The following is a 12344-nucleotide window of genomic DNA, read 5'->3' as shown; positions in this document are numbered from 1 at the left end:
GACTTAAAGACATGCTTAATTTCTCTAATAACTAGAGACACTAGCTAAGCACATGCTTAAATGCCTTCCTGAATTGGGACCCGATTCCTACCCTGTTGGGCCTCTTTTTTTTTTTTTTCCTTTCTTTTTTTTTTTTTTTATTTCTTTAAAGCTGAAATTCGCAGCCGGGTTTTTCAGCCAGGAATACCGGACTGCAAAAAACCACTTTCCACTGTCAGACTACGTGAATATACATTTTCAAAGGTCTCTGTAAATTGCACAAGGAGTTGGCGGGGATTAGAGCTAGGAAAAGCTGATCACGTACAAAGAGGGTCATGATCCCATCAGGTCACTGGAAAGAAGACAGAGCCCCAAGACATATCAGATGCCAGCCTGACGTACTGTCCCATTTTAGCCTCCAGCCCCAGCAAACATTAAGCCATCATTTTATTTATTAAAGGCTCCGAGAGCCTCTGGTTAATGGTCAGATTCAGGATGGCACTGGATCTGCCTACCCAAGTGAACAGCAGCTGCAGAGAGTGGCTCCCAGCCCCGGCACGGCGGCACAGGGACAGCCCGACCCAGCACAGTGGGATCTCCCGGCCGACAGCCAGCCACGAGCCTGGCCCGGTACCGATGACCCATCAAAGATGCTGGGCTGTCAGCTTGGGAACGGCAACATCAGGCCTGTCACCTCGCTCCTGTTGCCCATGGGCTCTCTGTTCTCCATCATGCAGGACAGCACCATCACCCTGGCCGTTACGAGGGCATCACCTCTGACTCACACTCTGTCTTTAAATCTCACCTCCGAGATACTGCAGAGATCATCTGTTTGCAATGATGAGCAGCTCTAGGGCACAGCTTAACTACCTGCCCTCCTCTTCCACATCTCAGCCCCCAAAATGTCCTGACACCTCAACCTCAGGCCAGAGCACTGCCTTACCTCTCCCCTAGAGGAGCCTTCACTGGTAGGTGAATATAATGACTGAGATGATGCTCCAGCATTGGTGGGTGGCATAGGAAGCTTTCTCTCCTTGTGACCAGGACACTTCCCCTGCCTGTCTTTTGCTGTTATCTCAAACCTAAGCCGTTTGTCTCCCCTGCCAAAAACCCTTCTCCCACAGTTCTGGACTGCATCACCCAACACAGTTTGGCTGGGAGGCTGCTGGGACCATAATGCCCTACATTAGCAGTTCTCCACATTTCCTCATGCTGCCCTGTCTTCTGTCTGGCTTGGCTCCCCTTTCAAATTCACAGATGAAGACTGGACCATTAAGTGACATGATCTGAGTTACCACAGCAGCCAGTGGCAGAGTGGAGCTGGATCTACATCTCCATGTTCACTCTAGGTGCCAGACCATCTTTCAGACATGCTCAAAAAACTCTCACTTATTGCTACAGAGAAAAGCATCCATGGATTAAGTACAAGAAACTTCAGAGGTTTACCCAAGTTAACACAGCAGGTGAGAAGAAAGTCCAAGAGATATGAATTCAAGATGACTGCACAACCACACCTTTGATATGCCTCCGGTATTAATCATCGGTACCATCAGTAATAAGTCCTGTCTCCTGTCTAGACTTGGAGGCCATACCCAGACTGCAGAGTCTGTGAAGCCAGCACAAAAGGCCCGCTTGAAAAGTTCTTTTTTTGAACATGAAAGAAACTGAGAAAATAAAGATGGGTCCTTTGTTGCAGGACTGGAATTGCAGATACTCGATTTTTCAACTCTTATATCTATTTTCTCCTCAGTTTTCACCAGGCAGAAGTTCTGCTTCTCACTAATCCGTAGGAGATTTGGTTTGGCAAAATCTTCTCATTGGGGAACTTGTCGGTAACCCCATATTCAGACTTGCTGGACTTTCATCTGCCTTCATTTACTAACTCCATCTCTGTGCATCCAGCACACCCCATCTGGGGATGTAGAGGTGCTGCCTGTGACAGACTGGGGGCCAAACCCCCTCTAACAGCACTCCACGGACAGAAGCAACCGGCTCCTGCCGCTGTAGGATTAAACCATGTCAGTAAAGATGAGAGCCAGGTATATTAAAAGATAAAAGCAAGTTAGGAATTCCCAAAGGGCTGGAGCTTGAGGCCATCTGCTCAGGAAAAGCAGGAGAGCAGAAATCATCAGGAGCACAGACTAGAAACTACCCAGAGAAGTGAGGACAGAGGCAGTGAGGACAGTGGCATCACCTGCACAAATTTACCAAATCCCCTTAATCGCAGAACGCTGTGTACACATGGGGACTGCGATTGAACATGGGGGGCTCCCCAGCAAAGACCAAGACCCCAGAAACCCCACACCAGCAGACCCCAGTTGGCAACATGCACACCCATGGGACATGAAACCTCCGGAGACCTTCTGATTGCCAGAGAGAACCCAAAACCACGAGGAGACAGCACAGATCCCTTTCCACACCAGCACAAAAGTGTCCTTCTGGCTAATTAGGACTGCCTGGCTATTGCCTCCTTCCTTGCTCCATTTCATTTTATTACATTAATAAAGAAAAGACTACTTTCCTTCTTAAACTGCCTCAGATTTTTCTTCTGTCTAAATTCATCTGGGCTCTGTGCAATGTCACCAGGTCAGTTTATGCTCCTGATGCAATTCTAATTTTGTCAGCTTTCCATTTTCTAGGGAGTTGGGGGATTTTTCTTTATTTCTTTCTTTTTTTTTTTTTCACCCCCCCCAAGTCAAAAATAATTTTGCATAACAGTAATAATGTTAATGGCCCTGCACAGCGCATCCAGATTACAACTGCAGCTAGGGAGAAATAAACATCTCATCTTTGCCCTGCTGTTTATCTACCCACAGCAGAGCCTGGTATCAGGTCAGAACCTGTAATTTCATTAACTTTATCACTCAGACGCGCTTGTTGCTAGATGTCATTATTCAGCACATTGCTCCTGTGTTTTGTTTGTGCTGGGCTTCGCTTCAGATGCTCCAGCACCACGCGGGAGCAGCCCTCCCATCCGCATTGCTGCAGAGCACTGCCTGAGACTTGGGAGGAAAGTTTGGCTCACTGATCCATGCTCTGCTTGCCCATAATTTGCAAAACATTTGTGCTGTTAAACCTCCCGGGCAGGGACTTCTCTCCCATTCTGCAGGGCTGTACGTAGCAGAATCATCCAGTGCAATTCCCTGCCTGATCTGATCCATCCAGAAGCTCCACATGGGGAATAAAAGAGCCGACACTCTTCCTCGTAGGAAGGGCCACTGAGCCCAACAGCCACACAGCGCAGGGTGCACAAATCCCAAATGATGAAAAACACGCGCCACCGGCACGACCCAGCACCTGCAAATCAATCACTGCCCGGCATGTGGGGAAAGCAAGTGGTGCAGGCAGGTGGAGGGCGAGCCGAAATGCTCCATCTTCATCGGATTTGCCATCCCTGGTAATTAATGCTGGGAAGTGACACTTGAAAGAGCCTCTAGTGACAGCCCCAGCGATGATACCGTTTGGAGTCCGCTGACAAGTCCCAGCTGATGCCTTAGCACAGAACTAAACTGCAAGCGCAGCAGGGAGAGCTTTTCCCTTGGGTGCTGACAGACTCCTCAGGACACAGGCACAGCTCCTTGCCCGGCCCTGGTGATCGCACCAAAACCATGCAGCCTGGCACTGGGGGGAAGGCTGACCCCATCCTCAGGCTAGGGCCATGCTCCAACTGGGCTTCCCTTGGCGCATCCATCTTCAACTCAACCGTAAAACCCTGCCTGAGAAGAACTGATGTCCAGCCCCTGGGGATCTCCAGGTATGTGATGTCTGCTCGTACCAACTGCCAAGTTTCTCCACCCCACCTGCCACATCCCGCGGGATGCCGGCTGCAGCTGCTGCCCGCAGGCGAGGCGAAGCGCCTGCGTGCACGGCACGTCCTGTGCCTCCCAAATCACCGTGCTTCCCACATGTCTGCAAACCAGGCCAGAGCACAAAGCTCACAGCACGTATATTTATATTTCTAGTCTAGAAATCCTAGATCTGAACTACAGCTATCTCATCCTTGGCAATCCAGGCTCTGACCAGCTTCAGCAGAAAGGAGTAACTAGCACGTATCATAACTTGACTCCTTGAGCAAAGCCTCATCCAAGGGGGAAAAGTGGCCATCTTGGAGGAAACACACAGAGAACCAGCACGGTTTGGGAGATGAGACCAGGCAAGGCACAAACCTGCCTCAATACAAGGTGCTAAGCCCAGCAGCATCACGAGCTGAACTGGTGGGAGCATTTGTGAACATCTCTCACAGTGTGAGGTAGCCCTGGCCCTGCAGGCAGCTTGCAGCCCTGGCTTGGGGGGATTTTTCAGTCAGTATAAGATCTTTATTGCCAATTCCTGAAGCCCTCTGATAGTTTAATATTCTGCCCTAGATCTTGTTTACTATTATGTTTAGAAGAGGACTGAAATGCAGTTACTGCCGTCTTTCCCACTCATACAACTTTAAATAATTTATAGAAAAGCAAAACAAAGAAGAGAATATGAAAGAATAAAAAAGGTAGCTCAGTTACGATATATGAAGGCTTTCATTTGTTGATTCTCACCAAGCAGAGGGCTGGAGAAACATCTCTTAACACCACGGGCCGGTAAGAGCCAGCCACAGACAAAGGGGGATGCCAACAGGGATGCTCCCATCAGCACTTGAGCACGGCAGACAGATCCCTGGGCACCTCCACGTTTGTTTGAAAAACAATAACGATCACCATCATAATCACCTTCTTTAAGAGGGATGAGTATAAAGCATTTTAAGGGTGGAAGAAACACCACCTCAGCCACCATTTACGAGCATTGCAAGTGCAGGGACCTGCTTTCCAGACACAGCGCATCATCTGGGCTCTCTCTGGCTCTGCTGCTCAGAGCTGCAGTCTCCTCCGCAGAGCCGAGAAAGTCCCTGTCCCCCAGCACTGCCACCGTGGGTGCTCCAAGCGGGACCGCTCAGTCTTTAAGGGAATCCCACACGCCCATGGGAAGAAGGGAGGGATGGTCCAGCATCACCCCAGGAGCCCCTTCACTGGACAGAATGAGCCAGAGCATCCCTTCCTCGCTCCTGCTGGAGTCACTCAGCAATTAGCACTAATGTACTTTGTTTTTGTTTATTCAAAAGCATTTTACTGTGCATTGCAGGTGAACAATATTAAATGGCTTCTAATGACATTTCAATAAGCAGAGGTGGGTGTTGCAGCTTCTGAGACAGACTTTAAAAATGCAGGCAATCAAGTGTGCACTAGCTGAAACACTCTGGGGAAAGAGCTGCTCTTCTCCGCGCAGGAGAAACATCCCCCCCGAGTCAGGAGTTGTACCCATGCAGCCCCTGGTCCCTCATCCCCACGTGCAGGCAGCAAGGCAGCACCCAGGCCCTGCCTGACCCTCTCCATGACGGTCCTCCAAGTGCAGAGAGCAGAACAATGTGGTTTGGCAGCACAAGTTTTATTTTCAGTTAAAGGAACAACTGAATAAAGAGCAGTCAGTCTAGACTGCCTTATATAGGCTCTTGCACTGGCGTCCTCCTAGAGCTCCTGAGTGCTTCAGTAGTGCATGAAGTCACCATCAGCACCTGTCACCCAGGGTTTGGTGTCTCCTCCTCTCCCAGGAGAAGCCACACATGCTGATAGCCGGTAACACGCCTCCCCAACTGCTCAGCCTGTGGGAGCACTGCCAAGCCCTGGCTGTACGGCCTCCCCTCTGCTCCATCTGCCTGTCCCATTGCGTCCAACCTGTGGCTACTCGCTGTGTTGGACACAATAAGACATCTATCCTGTTGGACCGCTTTACCCAGAGGGACCCCCACCGCTACTTTTTTTCTGAGCTGGGCAGAGCTTTGGAGAGGGGAAACCCTAAAGGGACCAGAGCTCCTCCAAATCCCAGCCCAGTGCCTTCAGGGAAGGCACAAAGCATTCACAGCACCTCGCCTACTCAGGAACAGGCACCCCAGCCCAGCCTCTCCCTGCCCAGCTCCCCACAGCTACTCCCAGGGGATTTATACCTTACAACAGCAGCGTTATCCACTGTTACACCTTACAAGCAGTCAGCACCACAGGGATGGGCAGGAGCCGGAACACACGCTTATGGAATTGTATAGGCTTCTTTCGAATCTGACCTACAGATGCCACGTAGCACTCCACCGGCTGTTCCAAACACCACGGGCAGGAAATGGGTCACATCCGAGGTCTGTGTCGATCCATTGGATCCACATGGGTTCGGCTCTCGCTTCTTCCCGCAGTGAGAACTTTCTGATCTGCCATTTCCAACTCCACACATGGCTCCTGTGTGCTTGCCTTAAACCTACAGCCCTGGTGACTTTGTTTGCAGGTGACTACAGATTCATTTGTCTGATTGCCCAGAGAATAAAGCACAGGGGATCTTTTGCCACCAGTGGAAAATACAGCTTTATGGAGCAGCTCTCTGAGGATCATTGATCTCAGTAGGCTGGCGGAGCCCCAGCACACTGACATGTTCAGTCATGAGAAGTGATGCCCAACTCAACAGCAAGGCAATGAACGTTCCTGCCACCTGGGGAGTAAAGCCTGGCCTGGTTGATGCACATGTGCTAGCACTCACCCACAGCAAGCAGTCAGGATGAATCCCAGCATTGCCACCCTGCTGAGGAGCCCATCGCACAGTGGGAGCACGCGCTCACCAGCACTGCTGGAGCAGCAGGAGCGACTGTGCTGCCCCATGCACGGCGCTGCACAAGCCCATGGCAAAAGAGCAGCTCCCCTCCCTGGGGAAATGCCAGCTCCCCAGGCAGGCAGCCCCTAACCTGCTGCGGGTTTCACAGCAGTCTCCGCCATCGCTAGGACCAGATATCCCACCAAGCCTGAGAACAGAGCCATCAGCTTCACATCTCATCACACCGGGGAGGTACATATTGGAAATGGGAGACCGGTTTTGGAAAAGGATGTTGACAAAGGAGACGGGTCAAATCCTATGAATCCAGATCTCTGTGGAGCTCTCAAGCACACAGCTCACATGCTCCTACAGCACCTGAACCACCAGCAAAGCACAGCCAGAGGGACCTGGTCCTCGGGGCTAGCAACAACAGCTGAAGGCTCACAGCTTACTGTGCCTCAGTTTCCCCAGCACCACCCAGAGGCGATTCCCCTCTCAGGAAGGGCAGCTCCAGGACAAGGTCTGCAAACTGTCTTGTAGATGGCAGCTGAGGACCAAAGCCTGGAGAGCCACGCACCAGCTACAGGAGCTGTATAGGGATGAGCCACCCTCTCTAGATCATACTGCACAGGAAAGACACCCAGGGGATGGGGAGAGGGAAAGAGGAGAGAGAAAAACCACAAACCTTTCTTCTCGTAGTCGGGCTTCTCCTCCCCTCCCCGGCCCAGGCTCTCCAGTGTCCGTGTCACTTGGCTGCCAAACTCATCATCCCTGGTGCTGGGCTCTGCCCGCCGTGGGGTCTCCTCTTCCTCCTCATCCTCGTAGTCATCCAGGATGGGGGTCTCACGGATGGGCACCCCAATGACCGAGTTGTGGGCCTGGAGGCGTGAGTTGCGGAAGCTCTCACGGGCCTGGGGGCCCAGCAGCACTGAGGGGATGTAGTGGATCTCGTGGGTGGCCTCCGTGCTGGCACTCTTCTGTGGGATGCGGCGACGCTTGTGCCAACGCCGCTGGGCGTACAGAGCCACCATGAAGACCAAGAGGAGCAGGAGCAGCGCGATCAGCCCACCCTGCAGGAGAGCAAAGGGCACGGGTCAGGGGGGGCATAGGGCACAGGGGTGGGTCAGGGGGTGCTGCAGCCAGCGTCCATGGACCCTGTCCTCTTCACCCCAGAGCACCCTTTCATCAACACTCCATGAACCACACACAGGTGGGTTCATGGAGCAGCCACCTCTGGGGTGAGACGTCATGAGCAGGTGGAGCAGGGTGCCAGAGTTGGCCTTTAGCTGGGGACAGCACAGCGACATCTCCAGCTCAGCTCTGCCCACTCTCACAGGGACTTTGTTCTTACCACACACCCAGCCCTCCAACTCACCCCCACACACAGGGGTTGAGGCGGGCAAGCTTCCCCACCTGCTCTGCATGGGGAGACGGGAAAAGAGACAATCACATCCCACCACGTGGGAGAAAAAAACCTCATCAAAACAACCCCGCCACCAACATGGGAGCAGTAAAGTCTCAGCAGAGACACACAACATTTCACACAAACAACGGTGCAACAAATGGCACCACGCAACCGCCGCTCCCCAGGGCACAGTTACCCCATCTCCATCATTTCTGGCTGGGATTTCCCTATGGTTTCAACAACACTTCAGCTGCAGACCTGGGGGCACCGCAAAATGTATTCCAGACCAAGACCTTCCCTGCAAAGCGATCCTCTTCCCCCACCTCCAAATTTTATTCAGTACAGCTCCCAAATACATTACTGTAAAAAAAAAAAAAATCTTTACCAAAAAAATGTACATCCTAAATAAGTATATGTCCATGGAAGTGGGCTCTCCTTCCAGGGGAGCCAGGCTGGGAAGCACCGAAGGGGCCAGCCCTGTCTCTGGCTGCACTGGAGGTTAAGCTCGGCCACAGTTGCTCAGTCCCAGGCAGGCAGGAACTGTCTGTGTGCCAGCTTCCAGCCTCTTAATCTCTGCAGTGTCGGAGCAATTTTATCCCGTGGCAGACAAACAAAGCAGGGCATGTAAATCAAGAGCAGCGTGAGCAATCAGGGCTTTGCAGCGTGATGTGGAACAGGCAGGGCAGGGCAGGCGTTTCTTTGGCACAGGGGATGCCACAGCCCAGAACTTTACAGAGCGTGCAAAAGCAAAGTGGAGACATGCAAATATTTCATCTGCATTCGATACAAAGCACCATGCTGTACCTGGAGCATGGCTCTGACATGTAGACAGGATCAGCTGTAAAGAGGCAGCACTGAAAACTGCAGCGCACAGGATGAGTTCGCTGGGGGAGAGGACTCGGGAGCAGGAGCAGAGGAGAGATGCTTCCCTGGACCACACCAGCACCACGACCCACCACAGAGAGGAGCCCAGCCCAGCACCTCCCATCAGGAACCCCCCAACTTCTCCCCCTGAACTGGTACTAATGGGAGAAGGGCTCAGGGACTCAGGAGGACATTGTTCAGCTCGACTTCCCTAATTTAGGTGATACACACCATCAGGAAAGGTGGTTTAGCATCCAAGAGATGCTCGGGGATCTCTGTGTGAGAAGGGCAGGGCTCGCTGAGCCAACCAGGTTCATGCCCTGCAGTACCAGAGCAACTGAAGGACCAGGAGGTTGAGGACCCTCCCTGGCCTTCCATGCTCAGAAGCAAGAGTCAGTGCAGACACCTCAGCCTGGAAGAGCAGAATCATGTTTCCTCAGGTTTGCACAGCACCTGATGCACGGAGATCCCAGAACATGTCAGGAGCTCCCCAGTGTGAGCCACCCACACCCCTCGGTACCAAATAGGGGCCATTTCCTTGGACGCCTGCTTTGCAGAAGAGGAACCACAGCACACCGGACCCTCCAAAAGGGAGGCCTGGTGACAAGGACACAGCAGGGTCATGAACTAAATCATGATGAATCACACTGCAAAATCAGGTCTGGCTTGTGTGCCAGCACCCTTCCAGCAAAGCAAGGGATCTCATATTAACAGAAGGGTTTCAGAACAACACTCATGGACATAACTACTGAGAAAAGCTTTCTCCAAGGCCTCACCACCAAGCCCCCAAGCCACCCCGCTGGATGTCATTCGTGTCTGGGTGCTCTGCAACTGTGAAGTGGCTGCAGGGCAGAGCATTCCACACCCAGAGGTACACGCACTTGACTTCCTGAAAAAGCTCAGCTGGAGATAGCCCAGATGCTCAGAAAAGGCCACGGTGACCGAGAGAGCTCTGCACGAGAAGCAGCTTTGCCAGCTGGACCCAGGGAAGGCGTACAGGCACCCGCGGCAGTGCTGGGGCCATGCATCTGCCTGGCTGGGCTCACCTTGCATCTGTCCCCAGGAAATGGCTTAGAGCAGATAAACCTGTCAGCATGTTAAATTAAAGATCTCTCTGCTTGGGAGAAATTACAAAAAGGTGTAAAAGCACAGAGGTTATTAGCATGCTGTTCCCCCCACTCCGGCTCAGGAAGAACAGGGTTGGCTCAAGTAAGCCAAGAGCTCCCAGCCCAGCCCAGGCTCCTGCACCCTTTGGCAACGAGCCCTAGATCTGTGCTCTGCCAGCCAGTGAGACACCCCCTCTCTGCCTGGGAAACGCTGGGGTGCCCGTGCCAACCCCTGGGGTGAAGACTCATGGGCTCATAGCAGGCAGCTCGGTTTCAACATGCTCCTTTCGTCCCTGACCCCACGCCAGCAGCTGCTTGTTTAACCACGCCGGGAGAGCTTCCTGGGGAAAAGGGGAAAAAAAAAAAAAAAAGTCAAACTTAGGAGGCATTCAAGCCAGCCTCATTTTAATCTATTTTTCATGTTAAATTATCCAACTGAGGGAGCGGGAGAGAGAAAGGGGAAGGAAGGGATAATATGAGAAATGTTTTATTTGACAATGTGTCATTCGGAAACTGATTATTTCTGTCTCTGAGCTTTTTAATATTCCCAAACAATGGCCAAGCCGCACGGGGATTTGGTATTCTAAGGCTGGATTTATAATACTCTGTTCTGCAGTGATAAGAACACGGGCCTTTAATCCTCTGAGCTGTGAACATGCATATTCTCCCGTGTAATGTCCTTCCCGCCGCGCTCCGGCGTGCCCTGCACCGGCCGAGAGGGAGCCGCCAGGGCTGGAGGGTTGCCGAGACATACAGGAGAGGAGGAGGTATAGGAGGAGGAGGAGGAAGAGGAAGAAGGCGGCTGGTGGGGACAACCCATGCATGTGCACAACTGCAGAACTCGTGGCACTGGAGCAAACTTCAGCTGAAACTAGAAAGCAGCAAGGCTGGGACTTACTTGAAGCACAGAAGGAAAACTGATGGAAGAAGCCACCTCAAAGCACAAGAGACTGGGCACTCATATAAATTATGAAGGCTGCCAGGCTGCCGACCTGGAGGGCGATCACTGTTTGGGCATCCATCTGAGGTGCTGAACAATTTCTGAGCATAAGAGGATGCATGTGCTTCTCTGAACACAAGCCACCACCCTTCTGTGCCAAGGCAGTGAAAGACAAAGGAGTCCTGCTGCTCCTCCGGGGTCTTGGCAAAGTTCCCTGCCAGACGCTCTTGCCTCTCCTGACTCTGCCCTGTCAGCTCTGCTCCCCACACGGGGTGGATGTGGCGTGGCTGCGCACAGGACTCCTCCAGCTCCACACCTTTGCCGTCAAACACAGTGCAACCGCAGCGACGCTGCCCAGCTCTTACAAAAGCCCTAAGAGTCTTGCCAGCCACCATCAAAAAGGGCTGAAGTCACAGAAGGCCCCGCGCTGGTGGAGAACACGATTTGGGCTGGGCAGACTGGTTACACCGAATAATCCCTTCCACAGGTCAAAGCAAAACCAGAGCAGAACAGCACAGCATTCAGCCTGGCTCCGACTCGAACCCCTTCTGCTGCTTCCTCTGAAGGCCGATACAAGGTTTTGCCCTGGGGGAAAAAAATATCCCTATTTATTTTCCAACTTGGAAGCCACTATTGCTCCTGCACGACATCCAGAACCAACTATTGTCCCACATTGTGCTGGCTATCAGCCCCATCGCTACTGACCTGCTGCTGGGTGAAATAGGGGGCTCTCAGCCTGGGGCCATCGCTCCAAGGGCAGTCCCACGGGACAGCTGCACTCTGCACAGCACAAACCCTGCACAAAGACCTCCCCATTGCACCCTGCAGCTTCAGAGAGCTGGGGCGAGTGGGACCCCGGTACTGGAGCATCACATGGCCCTGCGTTCCAGCAGGTGAACCACAGTAAGCAAATAGGTATCAGCAATAACCACATAATTCTCAGAGCTCTTCACACTGTGTACTTATTCCTTTCTTTTCTTTTTGGCCATGAAGGTAATTAAACACTAGAACAATTTACCAAGGGTTGTAGCGGATTATCCATCACTGTCAATTTTTTTTTTCCCCTAAAATCAAGCCTGGATGCTTTTTGAAAAGTTATGCTTTATTTCAAATGAGAAATAAAGGCTTCAGGGAGTTCTTGCGCCCTGTACAGCACTGGAGGGTAGAGCAGATGACCCCAAAGTCCCTTCCAGCCTTCCACTCACCCAATTTTGTCTTTCCCACATTTCAGCTCCATGGCATCCTACGTCTCTTTCAAGCATTTCATCCCTTCCCAGGTCAACCCAGAGGCAGAAAGCACTACCAGATGCAAGCGGGCAGGTAAGGCACGTCCACCTGACAGCACCGAAGGGGGAGACGCCCCCAGCAGGGACCCAATCTCGGACCTCTGCAGCTCGGTACGCAAACCCCTCCTGGCTCGCCTCCGCCTTTGCTGAGGGATATAATAAAG

General features: G+C 52.3%; 1 protein-coding gene across 1 annotated transcript in view; it reads right to left on the bottom strand.

The window, feature by feature from the left end:
- ASTN2 (astrotactin 2) overlaps positions 1-12344 on the bottom strand; it is a 301231-nt gene that overhangs the window by 258777 nt on the left and 30110 nt on the right. Inside the window, exon 2 of the mRNA XM_026860237.1 lies at positions 7265-7649. Coding sequence (XP_026716038.1) covers positions 7265-7649 — 385 coding nt within the window. The remainder of the gene's footprint in view (positions 1-7264; positions 7650-12344) is intronic.

Source organism: Athene cunicularia (assembly GCF_003259725.1).
Source record: "Athene cunicularia isolate RWA chromosome 17 unlocalized genomic scaffold, athCun1 chr17_part1, whole genome shotgun sequence".
NCBI classification, from domain to species: domain Eukaryota; kingdom Metazoa; phylum Chordata; class Aves; order Strigiformes; family Strigidae; genus Athene; species Athene cunicularia.
The sequence above is the reverse complement of the archived record's forward strand: the minus strand, read 5'-3'. Positions and strand labels throughout refer to the sequence as shown.